Here is a 21,582-nt window from a genome sequence, read left to right as displayed (position 1 = left end):
CGAAGTTTGAGTGGAATAATAGCCATTTTCTATTCTTTGGAGGCATAAGCAATCATAAAACATTTACTACCCAGGAACAAAAAACAAATAAAAATTTGTTAGTGAAAATAATAAAGCAATACAGTATTCAAAATCAAAATAATTAATACTAAGAAATGTAATACATCATGCTACATGCTTCTTGAACACCTTCATTCCACCACCTGCCAAAAAAACCAGCATTGAATGTAATGAAACAATTCTTACTGGGTGAGCCTTGGTGGTGCCCTGTTGCTCAAAAACACTGGGATAGCTCTGCACACACATCACATCAGCCCTAGGAGTCCTTAATAGCCTACTGGAGACTAGAAACTCAAACCTGAACCCCCCTCATAGAGACGAAAGATATAAGCGATTCTAGATCACAATCATTGAAGAAATGCCTCCAGAAATGAAGTGAAGCAAAACAGACAGTAACAAAGTTCATAGAAACACTGCAGCAAACGATCCACCCAGTATTTACGTCATATCCCCCAAATTACAGCTGGACACCACCAGGTGGCGGCAGCGCCATGGAACCTGCTGGCTCCCTGTGTCAACATTCTCCAGTCCAATGCCTAACAAAAGACCAATCGATGCACCTGGCAGGGCATGAGGGTCCAGAGAGCCAACGAGGCTCCCAAACACTGATTTTCTTGTGGGGGCCAAATTGTGGCTCCCTGTTGCTAACCACAGAAAAAACCAGCATTGAATATAATAAAATGCCATTTTATGGGTAAGACTCAGAGGCAAAGACAGTGAGAGTCACCCAAGAGGTGAGAGAGACAAGGGGACAGAGCAACCCTCGAACTCGCACAAAGCGAAGGGAGGACTCCGGGGTTACATACAACGAACCAACGCGCCCCCTAGGAAAATCCCAGGGTTCTGAGCATTTACGGAATTCACGCCCAGGTAATCCCAGGCAGGGTACTGCTTACCGGCGCCCAAGTCTACCAAACAACCTTCTAAGAACTGAACCCCCGGGACGAGTACACTCATGGGGACCTAGCAGGAGGGAACCACAGGAAGAAGGAAGAGTACTCAGTACAAAGGGGGTAAGAACCAAGGCAGAACCCCCCCCCCCACCAGGCAGATAAACAAAAAGAAAAAGAAAACCCCACAAGAAGACAGCGTACCCAGGTGGAACAGAGCCGGCTGCTATGATTGGTGAAAACAAGCTGCGCAGTACCCTGCGTCCCAGCCAGCGCAAAACTGCCCCCACCCCAAGGCAAACAAGGGAGATGGAAGCACACAAAGGGGGGCCGAAAACCAAGCAGTAAATCGCCGAGCAGAGGCAGAACCTAAGGAACTTGGGGAAGGTAACCCCAAGCCCCAAGGTAACGCGGAGGTAGTGTCCCAAATAGCTCTTGGAAGTTAACCCTAAACTGCAAGGGCAGAACTTACAGGGCACCTAGGGAAGGAAACCCTAGGCGCATGCAACCCGAGTACTGGGGAATCACTCCTGGCTCACGCACCACCTAGAAGAGTCACCACACTCTAGGTGCATTGCTGAAACAACCACTGGAGACGGAGCACACGACTGTTGCCCATAGCATCAGCCTGAGAACTGTAGGGTGCATAGCCAAGCGGGGGTCTGGGGCTTCCCCTTCCCCCTCCCAGGGAGGGGGGGGGGGGGGCACCGCGCAGACAGCGGTGCGGCGACGTGTGATGTCATGCTCGTTTTTTGGGGGGGGAGGGGGGGGAGGGGGGAGTTCTATCCATTTGTTTGGCTTTTGCTATCAATTTTCACCAGAATAGGGGTTTGTTTTGGGATGTTTACCTTTCTGGGTGCCTGACCCAGTCGATGGCAGACATAGAATGCTTCCAACCACACGGGGGTTTCTATAGGCCATTGTTCCCCATGCCTCTCTGAGGGGGAACAATGGCTCTGGCTTGTGATCCCCAGTAGGCCCACAAAACTCCATACACATGACTGATACCAAAGTCTGACATTAGCATATCAGCCTGGATAAGCTCCAAGAAACAAATCCACAAGGGCCGTTCATTTGATGCATCACGCAGTTGTGATTTGTGTGTGTAAGCTCCGAGGAGCCGACGGGGCTTACCCCAGAGAAGTGGAGTCTCCAGGAAAAAAGTCTCCTAGAAAAGCAAAGATCAAACCCCCAAAGTAGAAACCAGAATGGGAAGCCCTACCTTAGACAACAAGCTTGATGAAGACTAGGACACTCGACTAGGTTATGCCCTGCCAGGACCTGTTACTGCTTTACTGCCGTTACCAAGTAGTAAATAGATACCTGGGAGTTAGACAGCTGCTACAGGCTGCTTCCTGGGGGGATGTGTAACAAAAAGAAGACCTGGTTGAGGGCTGGGCCACAGGGACGCTAAGCTCATAATTCATCTCAAGATAACCTAAAGATAAGACCCTGGGAGACCTCCAAAGGTCTCAAATCCAAAAATGAGGCCTAGACAAATGAAAAAACATGGTGGCCAAATCCTCAAAGTTCCAAACACAATGTGACTGAACAAGACAAAGACCTCCTGAGAACAAGACAAAGAACAGCCTAAATACAGAAAATGGAAGCCAAGTGAACATGGGACACATGAACCACTGCAGCCAAGGCTCCAGCAGCAACAAACAACTGAACAATGAGCTGCTCATGCCCACAACTTGGACAGGACCAGAACAAACAGCAAAGTGGTGCAAATGCACCCAAGTCAGGGCCCAAGCCCTCACGAGGAACTGAAAAAGAACCGACCAGTCCGAGCCAAGTGGAAAGCAGGGATGATGGAAATTTTAAATATGCATCCAAGGACCCCAAACAGGTTACAGAAATATGCCCAGGCACAAGCAGCTGAGAAACCAAACTCATACATTAATAAAGGATAGTGGAAAATTACAAACTTGAGCTTAAGAAACACCCTCCTTAGAGGGAACCAAGACCAGGACAGGTTGAAGGGCACCATGGACCCAATTCAGCATCAGAAGCCTCAGATGAAGACCCAGGGAAAGAGCAGAGTTCTATGCCTGATACTTCAACAGTCAGGACACCATCTCTGCACACTAAGAGGATCTGAGCCAAATACACCCCTCAGAGAAATGGAAGGCTACAGACCTCCAGGAGTCGAACTCACATCAAACTCGTACAGGAAGGGGAGATAGGAAAACCCCTCCCCCTGTAACAACAAGTTCTTCACCTAGGGTACCAACACCCAAGTGGGGTCAAACGAGGCCCAAGCCCCCCAAGTCAACTCCTCTCCAGCCCCGGGATTCTCCCCCGTCAGGAACCGGGGCCAAGCCATCCTCCAAACCCTCTGTCTCTCGAGAAAAGGCAAGGTCCACCGGAAAAGCAGGGATGAAGGGGGCCCGCTGGCGCGACCCAAAAGCCCAAGCAGGAGGAATAGGCTCAAATGCCTCCACCGCTGAACCGGAAAGGGCAATCCCCGAAGCCGCCCGAGTCTTACCACCGAGAAAACCATGCCCCAATTCAGAAACCCTCAGACGTTTGGGAGCTGGGAGCCAGAAGCAGGGGGAGGGGGGGGGGGAAGAGTAGGAAAAACCACAGTAAGGAAGTGGGTGCAGATGAAACCAAAGTCAAGGCGACTAACACCCCCCTCCCCCAAGGTCTGGGTTCCTATAACCAAAGCGGGGCAGCTGCATAACATCCGGTAAGGCAACCAACATAGCTCGTTGCAGTAACCTAAACCGTGTATGCAACCCAACGTTGAAGCAGCCTACACCCAAAAATCAACATCAGTGGACTGGGTGAACTGGAGTACAAGCAAGGAACACAACTCGCAGGACTCCAGGTCAAAGTGTCATTGACCCAACAGGCAGCATGGTGGAGGCAAAGACAGTGTCACCCTGAGACAAAAGGACAGAGCAGCCTTCAAACTGGCAGGAAGCAAGGTGGGACTCGGAGGTCTCTTCCATCGGACCAATGAGCCCCAATGCGGGTTCACAGGGCCCTTAGGCTGAGTGCTAAGGGAAGCCCAGGCAAGGTACTGCTAACTGGTTATCCTAGAGCTACCAAACAAACAAACCAAAAGCTGAACCCCTGCGAAGTGTGCAAGCACAGGGACATAGCGGAGGGCCACCAAAGTGGTCCTACAGCCACACCAGGCGGACCCCTACCAGGCAAAACAAAACTAAACAAAACAAAACAAAAAACCCTGCAAAACTGCAAAAGCACAATGTCTCCATGAGAACAGAACCAGTCGCTATATGTACAGTATATCAGAAAGCAGCACAGTACCTCGCACCCAGTGACGATACTACCTCCTACCCAAAGCCAAAGAAGAGGAAAGAACCACCCCAGCAGAACCCCAAGGGTGGACAATCACCAAGTAGCAACAAAACCATGCGGAGGTAGTGTCCCGAATAGCTCATGGAAGTTAACCCTAAACTGCAAGAGCAGTACTTACAGGGCACCTAGGGAAGGTGGCCCTAGGTGAATGCAGCCCCAGTACTCTTGTTACTTCTGGCTTGCACACCACCAACACAGACCACCACCACTGCCATGCAGCACTGCACAGAAGGATGAAGTCAGAATTGATCGACCATCACTAACACAACAGCCTCTTGAACTAGGGTTGGCTAACTGGTGCAGGAAGTCTGGGATCCTCACTTTCCCCTCCCGGGGAGTGGGGAGTTGCGCAGACAGCGGTTCGCCAGCTGTGGTGACATCATGCTTGTTTGCTTTTTTTCGATTGGGGCAATTAGCCATTTGCTAATTCGGCTTTCGGTTTGCAATTTTTAACCAGCTGTAGTTTGTTTTGGAATTCCTACCTTTCTAAGTGCCTGACCTGGTAGATGGAAAGCAGACTGCTTCCAGTTACATGGGGGGTGTCCATAGGCCATTGCTCCTCGTGCCTCATCTTATGGGGCCAGGTTCTGGTGCTGGTCCCCGGTAAGCCTAGAACTCCATCGATAGACTGTTGCCACGGTCTGATATATGTACATCAGCTCAGTATAGCTCCAGGGAGCCGAAGGGGCTCTCCACAGAAAACTCATAATAAAGTATTGAAAATAAATGAAAATATTATTTGTAAATACATTTGTGGCAACTCGCGAGGCTTGAATGGCCCGCACGACCATGTCTGCGAGCTTCATGCACAGGCGACCAGCCCGTGATGACGTCACGCACCACTATATATATATATATATGTCCCCACAGCCAGAGTAAGTGGAATTTGATTTTTTTTATGTACATGTTCAAGGAAGGTAATTTATAATTTTACAAAGATTTTTTTTTTTTTTTTTTTTTGGTGAACACTTCATTTTTGGCACACGGAGATTTTCACAATAAATGTGGCACATCACAGAGGTTAATACCAGATCTATAATCTTCTATATAAACAGCTTAACTGTTATAAGGTAGCCAGACTCAGATGCTGGTTGCTACTACAGTAGTACAAAAGCACATTGGAAGTATGATAATGGAGGGGGGTGCCCTTGTGACAGCAATGGTATTAGCTCCAGGGAGGTACTGAGAGGGCCAACAAAGAAACAGTCAAACATTTCAAATTCAGACCACGTTTGAATCTAAATTCAGATCTTGGAATTGTATAATGCAATATAGTCAATCAAGATTTCTCTCAACATAAAGATAAAAGAAAAGGTTGCAATTAGGCTATACTGTACTGTCTAATAATAAAATAAATGTCAGTTTTAGGTTTCAGGTCAATATGAGAACAGAAAAATATTACTACTACCCAATGTGGGATACATTGCTCAATGTGACGAGCAGCCATACTTTTTTCTCTAAGCTTAGGTATTTACATTTCAGATAAGTTTTATGATTTTCTGGAGATACTAAACAGAAACCCTGAAATAATCAAGAATCTAAAAAATGCAAAATATAATCCTGCTTGGGTTACCTAATAAGTAAAGCATACAAAGATAAAACATTGAACATTAATGAGTGTAATAAGTTATAGTAAATTTTACTTTTCTCTGGAAGATAATGTTACAGTACAGTACAGGATGAACTTCCTTTCGCTCGTGCATGACGCAGCATTGCGTAATCCGTTTACTGTCGGTAGTCTCGGGGATGACGCAGCATTGCGTCATCCACTAAAATAATTGCCAAAAATCAGGTTTTTATCTGATTTTTAGGGACTGTTTGGTAACTGTCAACAAGCCGAATGCAATCTGTGACTACAATACAAACATGAAAGGTGTTGACCACTTTGACCAAATGATCAAATATTATCACTTCATAAGGAAAACTCACAAATGGATGAAGAAAATGACCATCTATTTTGTGCAAATGGCTATCTACAATGCTTATGTGATGTACAACTACTACACAAAAAATACTAAACTCTAATACTACATATACTAAAATACTAAACATTTGTGGGCAGGAATTGGGAGTGTAGCTGGAAGGCGTCTGGGCGCTCACTCGCGGTTAACGCGTGGCCTGTCTTCAACTCGTTGGCGGGTGGAGCGTGATTAGGTTTTTTATTTTATATGCTAATGTTCCTCTAGAGAATTCTATTGCGAACACATTGATACCAAAATGAAAGACCTAGGACGAAAATTGAGGTGACCAGAGTGAAAAGAGTGAACACATTTTATTGCTTTTGCGCGCTCCTGAGTAACTCGTTCACACTTCCTCTGTTTGCTGCGGGTAATTAGCCGGGCTTTTGGAATTTATATGCATTTAGTGCTGTAGAGAATTCTATTGCGAACACAATGATACCAAATTTAATCTTGCAGGACGAGAATTAAGCTGACAAAGTTGAAGAGAGTATACACTTTTCAGAATTAACGCGCGCTTCCGTGAAACGCTGGGACCCAAATCGCACAGTTGAGGGGTAACGTGCGGGGCACACCAAAGTGTTAAATTGTTGCTCAGCTTCATTTGAATTTATTCTTCACTTCAGATAGCGTGTCTATTTCTGATCCAGTTAAGCTATCAATGAATTTGTTAACCTGCTCTGTCTATATAGTAAAATTCCTGTCTTACCCTGCCTGCCACGTAATCAACATGGCAGGGAAAAAAGTGAAATAGTGAGAGGGGCTCATGAACCAAGTCACTCCAGCTTGGCAAAACAGTGCCATATCAGAGAACACACACACACACACACACACCGCCACAAGAATGAGGGAAGGAGATGTACCGTCAGTACTGGATCTAGTATTCACCAGGAAAGAAGAAGAGATATTTGACATCCAGTACCTTCCTCCCTTGGGAAAGAGTGATCATGTCCTGTTAGACATTGATTATGCTTTAAGATATCATCTAGAAGAAAATGGGGACATTGAAACAGTTGATAAACTCGATTTAAGGAGAGGCAACTATGGGGAACTTCGAAATTTTTTTAATGAGTGTAATTGGACAGAATTGTTGCTAGGCAGGGAAGTAAATGAAATGTATGCCAAATTTTTAAAAATATACGAGGAAGGCACACAAACATTCATACCAAAACAGAGATGCAGGCCCAGAAAACAGGATTGGTTCGACAGAAATTGTGAGAGGGCAAGAGACCAAAAGACACAAAAATGGAATCAGTATAGGAAGAGGCCAAACCCCCAAACATACCAGCGATACAAAGATGTGAGAAACAACTGTACAGCAGTAAGGAGAGAGGCAGAAAGGAATTTTGAAAAAGGGATAGCGGATAAATGTAAAACAGAACCGGGCCTATTCTACAAATTCATAAACAACAAATTGCAGGTAAAGGATAATATCCAGAGGTTGAAAATGGGAAACAGATTCACGGAAAATGAAAAGGAAATGTGTGAAACATTAAATGAAAAGTTCCAAAGTGTGTTTGTACAAAATGAAATCTTCAGAGAACCAGACACAATAAGAATTCCAGAGAACAACATAGAGCGGATAGAGGTGTCTAGAGATGAAGTGGAAAAAATGCTAAAGGAGCTCGGTAAGAACAAAGAAGCTGGCCCAGATGGCATTTCACCATGGGTTCTGAGAGAATGTGCATCTGAGCTCAGCATTCCACTTCACCTGATCTTTCAGGCATCCCTGTGTACAGGAATCGTAGCAGACGTGTGGAAACAGGCTAACATAGTTCCAATCTACAAAAGTGGCAGCAGGGAAGACCCCCTCAATTATAGACCTGTATCATTGACAAGTGTAATAGTGAAAGTATTGGAAAAACTAATCAAAACTAAATGGGTAGAACACCTGGAGAGAAATGATATAATATCAGACAGACAGTATGGTTTTCGATCTGGAAGATCCTGTGTATCGAATTTACTCAGTTTCTATGATCGAGCCACAGAGATATTACAGGAAAGAGATGGTTGGGTTGATTGCGTCTATCTGGACCTAAAAAAGGCTTTCGACAGAGTTCCACATAAGAGGTTGTTCTGGAAACTGGAAAATATTGGAGGGGTGACAGGTAAGCTTCTATCATGGATGAAACATTTTCTGACTGACAGAAAAATGAGGGCAGTAATCAGAGGCAATGTATCTGAATGGAGAAATGTCACAAGTGGAGTACCACAGGGTTCAGTTCTTGCACCAGTGATGTTTATTGTCTACATAAATGATCTACCACTTGGTATACAGAATTATATGAACATGTTTGCTGATGATGCTAAGATAATAGGAAGGATAAGAAATTTAAATGATTGTCATGCCCTTCAAGAAGACCTGGACAAAATAAGTATATGGAGCACCACTTGGCAAATGGAATTTAATGTTAATAAAGGTCATGTTATGGAATGTGGAATAGGAGAACATAGACCCCACACAACCTATATATTATGTGAGAAATCTTTAAAGAATTCTGATAAAGAAAGAGATCTAGGGGGGGTTCTAGATAGAAAACTATCACCTGAGGACCACATAAAGAATATTGTGCAAGGAGCCTATGCTATGCTTTCTAACTTCAGAATTGCATTTAAATACATGGACAGCGATATACTAAAGAAATTGTTCATGACTTTTGTTAGGCCAAAGCTAGAATATGCAGCGGTTGTGTGGTGCCCATATCTTAAGAAGCACATCAACAAACTGGAAAAGGTGCAAAGACATGCTACTAAGTGGCTCCCAGAACTGAAGGGCAAGAGCTACGAGGAGAGGTTAGAGGCATTAAATATGCCAAAACTACAAGACAGAAGAAAAAGAGGCGATATGATCACTACGTACAAAATAGTAACAGGAATTGATAAAATCGATACGGAAGACTTCCTGAGACATGGAACTTCAAGAACAAGAGGTCATAGATTTAAACTAGCTAAACACAGATGCCGAAGAAATATAAGAAAGTTCACTTTCGCAAACAGAGTGGTAGACGGTTGGAACAAGTTAGGTGAGAAGGTGGTGGAGGCCAAGACCGTCAGTAGTTTCAAAGCGTTATATGACAAAGAGTGCTGGGTAGACGGGACACCACGAGCATAGCTCTCATCCTGTAACTACACTTAGGTAATTACACTTAGGGAATTACTAACACACACCCAGATTATTTTAAAGTAATCACACCACATATATTATAAATCATTACCTTTTTCTCCATTCAGGGTTCCTTATCATAAAGTTTAGCATTGAAGCAGTGAGGCTCATCGCTGTCATGAACCGTCCATCCTTGATAAGTTGTACACATCTGGCAAGTGTCACGTCGCAGATATCCAAAAGGCGAGGGATTAAATATGGGCCAAGAGTATCCAAAATATGAGATCCTTTTTCTATAACCTGGCCAATGATCCCCATTACAGTGTTACTACTTGTGACCCATCTGAGAAGCTCCTGGTCAACCTGAAAAGTGGATGTGATTAATGATTTAAGCACTTTCAAAATTAACTGCAACTTAAACAGGAACTGGACATCGTTTAGTTATCTGAGGCAGAGAAGAAAGATTTCTAGGCACATCTCATGACAGATACGATGTTGAAAGGAGCAATGGAGATGCAATGGTTATTGGTTAATATATTGAGCAAAGGCTGGTGTAATGAGTACAGACTGGTTATAACAAAATGGAGTTCTTCCCTATCAATTTTGTCGATTCCAGTTACTATTTTGTACGTAGCAATCATATCGCCTCTTTTTCTTCCATCTTCTAGTTTTGGCATATTTATTGCCTCTAACCTCGCCTTGTAGCTCTTGTCTTTCAGCTCTGGCACAGGATGGAATAGCATGTAAAGGCAGGTTTAAGGAGTAGAGTCAAGTGTATGCAGTATAGGGTGGTGCAGGGTGTAAAGGCAGGGGTAGAGCCTGGCATATGCAGTACAGGAGTACAGGAGTGTAATGTGGAAGGAAAGCAGAGGGAGAGGCAAAGGAGGAAAGGAAGGAACAAGATGATGATGGTGGTGTTCACCTAACAGTGAGTACACCAAATCAAGGTCGAACTCTCTCTTTACTCAATATACTAGCCTTGTACCTGATCTGCTTTATTTGAACTTTCCCGACAATCAGGATTTTTTATCACAGTAGTAATGGTAGTTGTGGTGGTTATACTAACAGGTGGTAGTATAGTAGTTTGATATTTGGTTAAGATTGTAGTAGTTGTGATGATTGTGGTTGTGGATGATGTATTTGTAGTGCCTGTGTTATTAATAACAGTGGTTGTGCTAATTTTTGAGGAGGGTTATGGTTCATGTATGATTTTATAGTTGTTATAGTGCTGTAGAAGTTGTAGAGCTTGTAAAAGAGGATGTCATGGCAGGTGTGGTGCTTATAGTAGTTGTGCTTGCTTATCAGTGTCTATGGCAAGTGAGATCCAGTACATATTTAAGAATTCCAGAATACTGTATATAAGAAGGGCCCAACATTAAACCAATACAAACATTCAATCCATACCTGTGAGTCTAGAGTAACAGCTAGATGAAACACTGCCTTTAAGAATTGAAGTTGGTTTGGACTAGGAGAAATTGCCACCAAACTAGAATCACGTTCTATAAATAGGCTGTCACAAACCCACTTGGCCAAATCACATGCCAAAGTTTTGCTCACCTGAAATGCATAAGTAACTTAAAATAATTTGAAACCTAGAAACATATTTCTTACATCATATAATGAACTTCACTAAACAATTTTCTCAATTCTTTTTGAGTTAATTTCAGTTTTTGTTACCAATTTTCTCCTACATAATAACCCTCGCAGGCACTAAACCAATTTACCTTGGTTTCCCCTCAGAAACTATACCAAGATTAAAGCGCACAAACATCCAAAGTAATGATTACTTTGTCTACATTGGCAATTATTATCACTTAATCACAATCATTCTGCACTTTCAATATACTACAGTATATAGTTAAACTTCATTATAATGGACCAATTGTGACTAAGCTTGTTATAAGCAATCAAGACTTTTGTCTGTTTTTAGTAAGAAATATTTTGGGGGGTTTCTTCCTGCAAATGACAGTAGACAAAATTACAAATACCTGTAATATTAATAATGTATTACAGCATGTATATACTATAAAAATACACACATACACATGAAAATCACATTTCAGTAGAATCATGGCACCTAGGGAGTGCTGAAGGTCTCACATATCCAATGAAAGGAGGCATCATATCCCTCCCGTTCTACTGCAATGGGAGAGAACTGATAAACCATCTGTAAGATCATTCAAAACCATATTAAGAACTAAAGCTTGAGAATGTAGAAGTGATCACCACCAATGCATTGCCAAAACAGAAGCAACCATGACGAGACCACACACGTGAAAGTAAACCAATGGAGATCTATTGGTTCACTCTTTCAGATCCAACCAGGTTGCAATTGGTCACAAAGCCACAGTCCAAGCTGGATAACAGCTTGAGCAATGAGACAAACATCCAAGGAATGGAATCCTGATATGACCAAACAGGAAGCATGTGATGAAGGAGACATCTCAAGCTATAAGGAGCTTGAACCATGCAGAAGAGTGCAAGAACCACTGACTTAAGGAAGTAGTGCAGAGTCTTGAACCAAACCCAACCCAGATGGTTAGGATGAAGGAAAAATTTAAATGCAATAAAAGCTGCTCAAAAACCCAAGGTGAAAACCAGTGAATCCTAAACATCAACTCAACAGCAGAAGACAATCTACCTAGGACCATTGGGATGACAAGAGCCTTGACAGTAATTCCATATATTCACAAGAAAACCAAATCTTTCCAAAGTTCATAAGTCTACATACTGAGCCTGCAAACCAAGTCAAAAATTAGGTCCATAAACACCCAGTTATTGAGGCAGGCCAAGACAGTGAGCCCCAGGAGCTGCAACTCCCACGTGACCATGTGAGTCGCCCTGAAGAACATTCTGGAAGGCAATGTTTGTCGGAAAATGGTAAGTGGTATGATCAACTCGGAACCCCATTCAGTCTCAGAAATGGGGAGAACAGGGACATGAAAATATGTATACTGGAAAACCCCGGAACACAAAAGTGACATGAAAATACCCGATGGTCCACAGCAAGTAATAATCTGGAAATGCGCGTAAGAAAAGTGATACATGAATCTTCACAAATAGAGTACCACACTTTGTTAGGGGGTGAATTCAGTTTGACAATGTGGAAGAGGTGTGGCTGCATCTTGAGAGACCAATTTTTGACCATCAGAGCCGTCTTTGGTGGCACAGTGGTAACACGCACACTCCGTACTTCATGAGTGATTTATTTATTGCATTTTATTTAAAAGAAGGTACAATGGGTTTGTGAGTACCTAACATTAGTATTTTTACACTCTTGCAAAGCCACTAACACACACAGTACCCCATAAAAGGTTGATTCATAAGCTGGAGAAACAGGCAGGAGTAACTGGTAGGGCGCTCCAGTGGATAAGGGAGTACCTAAGCAATAGGAAGCAAAGAGTTACAGTGAGGGGTGAGACCTCAGACTGGCGTGAAGTCACCAGTGGAGTCCCACAGGACTCTGTATTCGGACCTATCCTGTTTCTGATATACGTAAACGATCTCCCAGAGGGTATAGACTCATTCCTCTCAATGTTTGCTGACGTCACCAAAATTATGAGACGGATTAAGACAGAGGAGGACAGCTTGAGGCTTCAAGAAAACCTGGACAAGCTGCAGGAATAGTCAAACAAATGGTTGTTAGAGTTTAACCCAACCAAATGTAATGTAATGAAGATAGGGGTAGGAAGCAGGAGACCAGATACAAGGTATCATTTGGGAGATGAAATACTTCAAGAGTCAGAGAGAGAGACCTGGGAGTTGATATCATGCCAGACCTGTCCCATGAAGCTCATATCAAGAGGATAACATCAGCAGCATATGCCAGGTTGGCTAACATAAGAACTGCCTTTAGAAACTTGTGTAAGGAATCTTTCAGAACATTATATACCACATGAAAAAAGCTTCATTGAAGGTTGTAACAGAACCCATGAGCACCACACCAGAAATAAATACAGTTTTGATATTCCAAGAGTACGACTTAATCAAACTAGAAATGCTCTACAAATCAAGGGACCCAGAATGTGGAATGATCTTCCCAACCATGTTAAAGACTGTACCTCTCTCAACCAGTTTAAGATAAAAACTAAACATTACCTAATAAATTCACTGTAACCTACCTTACCCCTCTATTGTCAACCCATGTCTGTAATTTTTTTTTTTTTTAATCAACACTGTTTGTCAACCTATTGTATTTATGCTGCTTTTTCAGTCATGTTCCCCCTTTTTTTATCTTTATTTGTATTTGTTCTCAACACATTTTATTCTTTATGCTCAATTAGTATTAAGTTCTAGATATTAATGTTTTTCCTGCCCGAAACGCATTGCGTAATAGTGGCTTTAGGCATTGTATGTACTAGCTCTATCTATATATTGATCCATTAATGTAACATCACTTGTATGTATGTACCTTTCCTGAATAAACATATTTATATTTATTTATATTTATTTATATAAACATATGTCAGACCAATCCTGGAGTATATGGCTCCAGCATGGAATCCATATCTAGTCAAGCATAAAGCTAAACTGGAAAAGGTTCAAAGGTTTGCCACCAGACTAGTACCCGAGCTGAGAAGTATGAGCTATGAGGAGAGACTACGGGAATTAAACCTCACTTCGTTGGAAGACAGAAGAGATAGGGGGGATATCACCACATTCAAGATTCTCAAGGGAATCGACAGGGTAGATAAAGACAGGCTATTTAACACAAGGGGCACACGCACTAGGGGACACAGGTGGAAACCGAGTGCCAAAATGAGCCACAGAGATATTAGAAAGAACTTTTTTAGTGTCAGAGTGGTTGACAAATGGAATGCATTAGGAAGTGATGTGGTGGAGGCCGACTCCATACACAGTTTCAAGTGTAGATATGATAGAGCCCAATAGGCTCAGGAACCTGTACACCTGTTGATTGACAGTTGAGAGGCAGGACCAAAGAGCCAGAGCTCAACCCCCGCAAGTACAACTAGGTGAGTACACAGCATTTTGAGCAGTATTTGGTATAGGTTTGTATTCTGTTCAGGAAGAGTTGACTAGGTACCAGTCATTAACTGTATGCCTCTGTTCACCAAGCAGTACTTGCATGCCTAGTTGTTAAATGGTTGGCAGGTGATCTAGTGGATAAGGCTTACTATGAGCTATGGGATGGGAAAAGCTTGCAGCCTGTTAATGGAAGTCAGCAGTCATCTGTTCCAGTACCCACCTGTAAAAAGAAAAAGCTGTCCAACATTTTTTGTATAGAGGAATGTATCTTCTACCAGTCATTCAGGGCAAGACTTGACAATTCTCCAGCATCTCCCTGCTTATACAATTGGAAAGATGTTTACAAAGTTCCTAAAGAGGCTCAACATGAGAAGGTCATCCTAACCTTGCTTGGGGACAGCAATACCCAGTGAACAAAGCAGCCAAGGGGTATAAGCTCAAAGTATATGGAACTATCCTTATCCCCAATCCATTTCTCTCTGTCAGTGTATTGTAATATATAAACATACATTCAAACATGGTTTATCTACTTTAACAGTGCAGAGTTCCAAATAGTCTACAATAAAACAAAAATGTTGAAATCTGCATACATTCACAAACACTGCTAGATAATGCAACAGACACTAAACATTAAGAACTACACAGTGAAATCAATGAATAATAAAGCTCATGATAATTTTGTCAGAAGTGTCTGCACTGGGGAGTTCTGGGAAGCAGATTCAATCCAATTGTATGGCCTCAATTTTTTCATTAAGAACTACTTACTTTTAAATACTATTAATACTGTACAAGCAGGAATTTTCCGCCACTCATATATTGCATAAATAGTACGAGGCCTTTTGTTTGAGTCTAGTTCCTGCAGCAAATGACACACATTAAAAAAAAACATTATAAACTAGTGATAAAGTTTAATGGCACTACTAAAAAGCACACTTTGTACATACCATAGGGCATCCTTGTAGCCAGCCACTTTTGTGCAGTATCTCAATTCCTTCTATGATATGCTTGCTTCTAAGGGTAATGTGTGTTGCTTCAAGTAATGATGATGACAAGACCTTCATTATGTCATAGTCGTCATTTTGTATCTTTTCCTCCAAATATTTTATGAAAATTTTAGCTACATCCTGAGAAATCTTATTATGCATGATAGTCAGCACGTCCTCGAGGCGGGAGGGAAGATGCTTGGTGACTTCAGTGTCTTTAATATCAAAGCCAATTCTTGCTGGATCCAAAACACACATTGTCACTAGTTCAAAGAATGACTGTGACCACAAAGAGTATTGATCAAAAAAGTGTGCAGAACTGGAGCCATCCTGTAGTAAAACCTTCACAAAATCCAGCAATCTGACCACTACTGTGCATTTGAGCTTTGTTGCAACTTCACTTTCATAAGGGGTTATTACATTCTTGTCTGTGGTGTTTCCTTTCCTACTTTTCAAGTAATCACTTATACATACTACTGCCATATGTTCAATGAAATAGGATGCAGCAGAGAAGAGCTGTACTCTATCACATCCCAACACTTGTACTGCAGGCAATATCCCTTGACCAAGAAGCCAGCTATAGCCATCCAAGGCAGCTAACAGCGCCTGTTAGAAGGAAAAAATACGGATTGAATCAGATGCAAAGCGAGACTTCCACAGCTCTCTATATCCACATACTAATCATACTTTCATCCAATAAAGCCACTCAAATATTCGTATATCAAATCAAAATGAATATTTTCATTATATGTTAGAGTATCAACGAGTATTAAAAAAGTTTAAACTATTATATAATTTTAGGATACACTTCAATTATTTACTTGAACAAACAAACAAATTTCTTTTGAAAGCTTGTTTCTACATGTATATGAAATTCTTCAATTAGTCTAGTTTCACAGAAAAAAATGTAATCCTTTAACATGAAACCAAGTCAACCCTTAAAGGGCACAATACATTTATAGCTGGGGTGAGTAACAATTGTGGGACAGCGCACCACAGCTATATATGGTTGGGAGTACCGCGTAAGATTTAAAAGCCCTGCGGTTACACAGGATTTACATCAGCTACCTCAGGGCTCTTGTAAATGGATGCCATTTTTTTTTTAAATCACGGGCAACATTCCCGGGTGTGAGAGCCTCACTGCTGAGTGAGCCACCAAGGCTGGTGCACGCAGCATGAGCTAACAGCACTGCTGTTCAGCTTGTGACCACAGCATCTCCTAAAAATGTCAAAATATACATGTAACTGGTATTATTTAGCCATGATATTATTTAGGTGAAGTATGTTGTAGTGAAATTTGTTCTGGTGAAACTTCTAAAACACTTTAGTCACAAAACGAGTTCTAACTCTGAGTAAACCAGTCTAACCTAATATTAACAAACCAAAGGTAACCTACCCTATGAGTTATGCAAAGTTATCAATATTATTATAACCCCTACATTAAATAGACTTGCCAAACATGAGTTTCAGTAAGAAATAATTGTGATTGGGAGGCATTTCATTTGTTTATCACCCAGTGGTAGAGATTCACATTTTATATTCGGAGGATCTGGAGTATACAGTACCTGGTGAGGGTTTTGGGAGTTCTTCTACTCCCTGAGCCCGGCCCGGGGCCAGGTTTGACCCAGGGACAAGTCGACCCCTGATTTTGAAGAGAGATTTTTAGGCTTTAAGTATCGACTTATACACCGGCATATACGATATATCATTAAATTAATATACATCTGGTAAATGATGGTGGTGATATGTGCTGGTAGAAGTTACAGAACTATGTCAACCGGCAATGAGATTCAGCACTAGAGGTTTCATCTCATGGCTATTTTATCTGGTGTATTTATACCGTATGACATTCTAGTACAGTACAGTACTGTCATATTTGCTTTTGAAGTTATTAATCAAGATGGATTGCATGACCTCTACTTAAAGCACATGTTCATTATAAACAACCAGAACTGAGCAGTTATTTTGTTACATCTTTCTGCCTTCCTTACCTTCCAATTTCTACCTCGTTCTGCTCTCTCTCAGATGGAAAAGACTTTCTTTATCCAATTTCCCTCGGTATCTTATATGTGATGATCTCATCACATATGTTATATCTCTTTTAATGTTACTAGACTGAGTTCTCTTAGCTAGTCCCATAGATTAGCTCTCTTGTATTTTGCGCTACAGTAGTCTTAACCACCGACCTGCACCGAGTTTATTGTGAAATTCCCCCTGTGCACACGAAATAAAGCTTTCCCAAAAAATTCTTTTTTCTTCGTAAAATGATAAATTTCCTTCCCTGAACATGTCTATGTAAAAATAAATACTAAATTCCACTTTGACTGTGGGGACATGCACAAAGTACGCTGTGACGTCATCAGGGGCTGGTCGCCCGTGCGTGACATGCCCAGACATGGTCACAAGGGCCATTCAAGCACTGAGTGTTGCCACAAATATATTTTCAATTACTTGTTCTATGTATTTCCAATGCGGTTTTATTTGTTTTGTTATCGTATATGATGCATATTTGTGTCCTTTACAAATATGCAATTCTATTGCATATATTGCAAAAATTCTATTGTATACAATAGAACGTTCATAATGTTCCATGGAACTGTAATACATGTGTCGGTAATGTGTCCACAATAAATGTTTATTGTTCCAATATTACTTACTAAAAATTCACTTAAATTACATTATGTACAGTTTCACACACTATTTACACAGTAACACACCGTATTACACACTCAGTTCTTTGGAAGCGAGTAATAATCAACGAAGTAGTCCATGGTACACAGCGTGACTTTGCTCTCGTTGCACCAGGTATGGATAGATTTTCGCTTCCTGTTTCTTTGTTCTGTGTGTTTGCAAATAACGCATTTACATACACCATTATCATTAGTACTTGTAGGTGGTATGTAGCCAAATGCAGGCGATGAGTCACAATAACGTGGCTGAAGTATGTTACCTGGTTGATACCTGGTTGATGGGGTTCTGGGAGTTCTTCTACTCCCCAAGCCCGGCCCGAGGCCAGGCTCGACTTGTGAGAGTTTGGTCCACCAGGCTGTTGCTTAGAGCGGCCCGCAGGCCCACATACCCACCACAGCCCGGTTGGTCCGGCACTCCTTGGAGGAATAAATCTAGTTTCCTCTTGAAAATGTCCACGGTTGTTCCGGCAATATTTCTTATGCTTGCTGGGAGGACGTTGAACAACCGCGGACCTCTGATGTTTATACAGTGTTCTCTGATTGTGCCTATGGCACCTCTGCTCTTCATTGGTTCTATTCTACATTTTCTTCCATGTCGTTCACTCCAGTACGTTGTTATTTTACTGTGTAGATTTGGTACTTGGCCCTCCAGTATCTTCCAGGTGTATATTATTTGATATCTCTCTCGTCTTCTAGTGAGTGAGTACATTTGGAGGGCTTTGAGACGATCCCAATAATTTAGGTGCTTTATTGCGTCTATGCGTGCCGTATATGTTCTCTGTATTCCCTCTATTTCAGCAATCTCTCCTGCTTTGAAGGGGGAAGTGAGTACTGAGCAGTACTCAAGACGGGACAACACAAGTGCCTTGAAGAGTACAACCATTGTGATGGGATCCCTGGATTTGAAAGTTCTCGTAATCCATCCTATCATTTTTCTGGCTGTCACAATATTTGCTTGGTTATGCTCCTTAAACGTTAGGTCATCAGACATTATTATTCCCAAATCCTTTACATGCTGTTTTCCTACTATGGGTACATTTGATTGTGTTTTGTACTCTGTATTATGTTTAAGGTCCTCATTTTTACCGTACCTGAGTACCTGGAATTTATCACTGTTAAACATCATGTTATTTTCTGATGCCCAGTCGAAAACTTTATTAATATCAGCTTGAAGTTTTTCAATGTCCTCAGCCGAGGTAATTTTCATACTGATTTTTGTGTCATCTGCAAAGGATGATACGAAGCTGTGACTTGTATTTTTGTCTATATCTGATATGAGAATAAGGAAAAGCAGTGGTGCAAGGACTGTACCCTGAGGTACAGAGCTTTTCACTGCACTTGGACTAGATTTTATATGGTTGACAGTTACTCGCTGAGTCCTGTTTGACAGAAAACTGAGTATCCAGCGTCCTACTTTACCGGTTATTCCCATTGACTTCATTTTGTGTGCTATCACGCCATGGTCACATTTATCGAAGGCCTTTGCGAAGTCCGTGTATATCACATCAGCATTCTGTTTCTCTTCTAATGCCTCAGTGACTTTGTCGTAGTGCTCAAGTAGCTGTGAGAGGCACGATCTTCCCGCTCGAAATCCATGTTGGCCTGGGTTATGAAGGTCATTGGTCTCCATGAAATTGGTGACCTGACTCCTAATCACTCTCTCAAATACTTTTATGATGTGCGATGTTAGTGCAACTGGTCTATAATTTTTTGCCAATGCTTTGCTCCCTCCCTTGTGTAGAGGGGCTATGTCTGCTACTTTAAGTGCATCTGGTATCTCCCCCGTGTCCAAGCTCTTCCTCCACACTATACTGAGTGCCTGTGCTACCGGCACTTTGCATTTCTTTATAAATATTGAATTCCATGAGTCTGGACCTGGGGCCGAGTGCATGGGCATGTTTTCAATTTCTTTTTCAAAATTTAGTGCGCTCGTGTTTATATCAGTTATATTTACCGGGGTTTGAATATCCCGGATATGAATATGTTGAGTGAATATGTTGACCAGACCACACACTAGAAAGTGAAGGGACGACGACGTTTCGGTCCATCCTGGACCATTCTCAAGTCGATTGTGTGGTCTGGTCAACGTATGTAGCCAACCTTGTAAAACGTAAGGTAGCCTTGAAAAGATTACAAGATCAATTTGTAAGGTAGTCATGAAAAGATCACTTTGTAAGGTCCCACACAGGAAAAGATTCAGCCAGCCTCAAAGAGTGTCCGTCAGTCTGGAAGAGATTCAGCTAGCTTCAAAGAGTGTCTATCAGTCAAGAAGAGATTCAGCTATTCTTGAAAATATCTATGGAAAACACCACCATGGAAGCCGCTAACACTGTTCATCTATGCTACTAGTATAAGATGCATCATCACTGAACACAGAAAATGATTCATCTATGTATCATCTAAATAAATTGAAGATAGCATAGGTGGGCAAAGGTGACGCTCAGAGCTACAACTGGATACGCTCGTTGTATCGTCATCATAGGTGCTGTATCACTTTCATCCGACCTTTGTGTTAGGTCCTTATTGCGCCAAGCTTCACCAACATTATGACCCTTATGTTCTTCAAACAATAAGGTTTGAATTTCACTGACAGAGTGCGATCTTTCAACACCACGTCAGATAGGTGTTTGGGAGCCAGAGGCGCGTGCACCACCCATGGTTGCTCATTCAGTAATAACCCAGCCAGCAGCCCTAGGGCATTCTGGGAATTTTTTCTAAGATGGCTGCCTCTCACTGGAGGTCCTAAGAGTCCATTTCGTACACAACCAACTGTGCACACATTTGGAATGAGAACAAAAAAATAAAAAAGAGAGTTTCCTTGGATGGCGCAGTTTCCCACCGAATGAGAATACTCGGTTGGCACAATTAAGTGGTCAAAGCAAGCCTGGACATTCTACATTTTTGACTTGTGTTTTATAAGGCGAGGATTCCATGCTGACACTAATATATTATAGGCCTTGCCTAACACATGCTGTGTGTTATGTTCACCACTGTTTCTTATAGTCGATGCAATTCCTTTTACTCTATATATGACTCCGGTGTTAAGGCTAATAGGATGAACTATGCACTTAACACTTTCGCGCTAACCGGACGCACCGCTGCGTCCTGTTTCGCCTAACGCTACCGCATAGTGGACATAAAGTTATGTCCTCTTTTAAAATATTTGTATAAAATTCAATTTTAATCCGATTTCATTGGGGTTTGTTTCAAACGACGAGCCATGAAGTTCTCTTTCTCGCCACTAGGCCGCCCGGCGCGTCGGCCTACCCGGTCACGTGACGGGTCCATTGTTTTCGTGTCACGTGTCGTGAGTCGATCACGCTCCCCTCGCGCGCCAAACTCGAGCATTTTTACAAGTTTCCGTGTGGATTATACCCAATTACTTCATCAAAAATGGATCAAGGTCAAGGCCCAAGCACTTCTACGCCCAAGAAAGCCTCCAGGTCATCGAGAGTGGACAAAATAACCCAGATTTTTAAGAAGTGGAGCGGAGTGAAGCTCACACCAACGAAAATTCCAGGCCTTGTGGAGGATTTATCAGAAGCTGAAGGTGATGTAGAGGTATTGGAGGAAGATTTT

General features: G+C 42.1%; 1 protein-coding gene across 1 annotated transcript in view; it reads right to left on the bottom strand.

The window, feature by feature from the left end:
• Window positions 1-21,582, bottom strand: part of LOC123764810 (DNA-dependent protein kinase catalytic subunit) — a 746,996-nt gene that overhangs the window by 335,187 nt on the left and 390,227 nt on the right. Inside the window, exons 24-26 of the mRNA XM_069302649.1 lie at window positions 15,275-15,919; window positions 10,749-10,901; window positions 9,457-9,707 (exon numbers count right to left, since the gene is read on the bottom strand). Of these exons, the coding sequence (XP_069158750.1) occupies window positions 9,457-9,707; window positions 10,749-10,901; window positions 15,275-15,919 (1,049 nt within the window). The remainder of the gene's footprint in view (window positions 1-9,456; window positions 9,708-10,748; window positions 10,902-15,274; window positions 15,920-21,582) is intronic.

This window comes from Procambarus clarkii, chromosome 48 (assembly GCF_040958095.1).
Source record: "Procambarus clarkii isolate CNS0578487 chromosome 48, FALCON_Pclarkii_2.0, whole genome shotgun sequence".
In the NCBI taxonomy this organism is placed as follows: Eukaryota; Metazoa; Arthropoda; class Malacostraca; order Decapoda; family Cambaridae; genus Procambarus; species Procambarus clarkii.
This window is presented reverse-complemented; position numbering and strand designations above follow the sequence as displayed.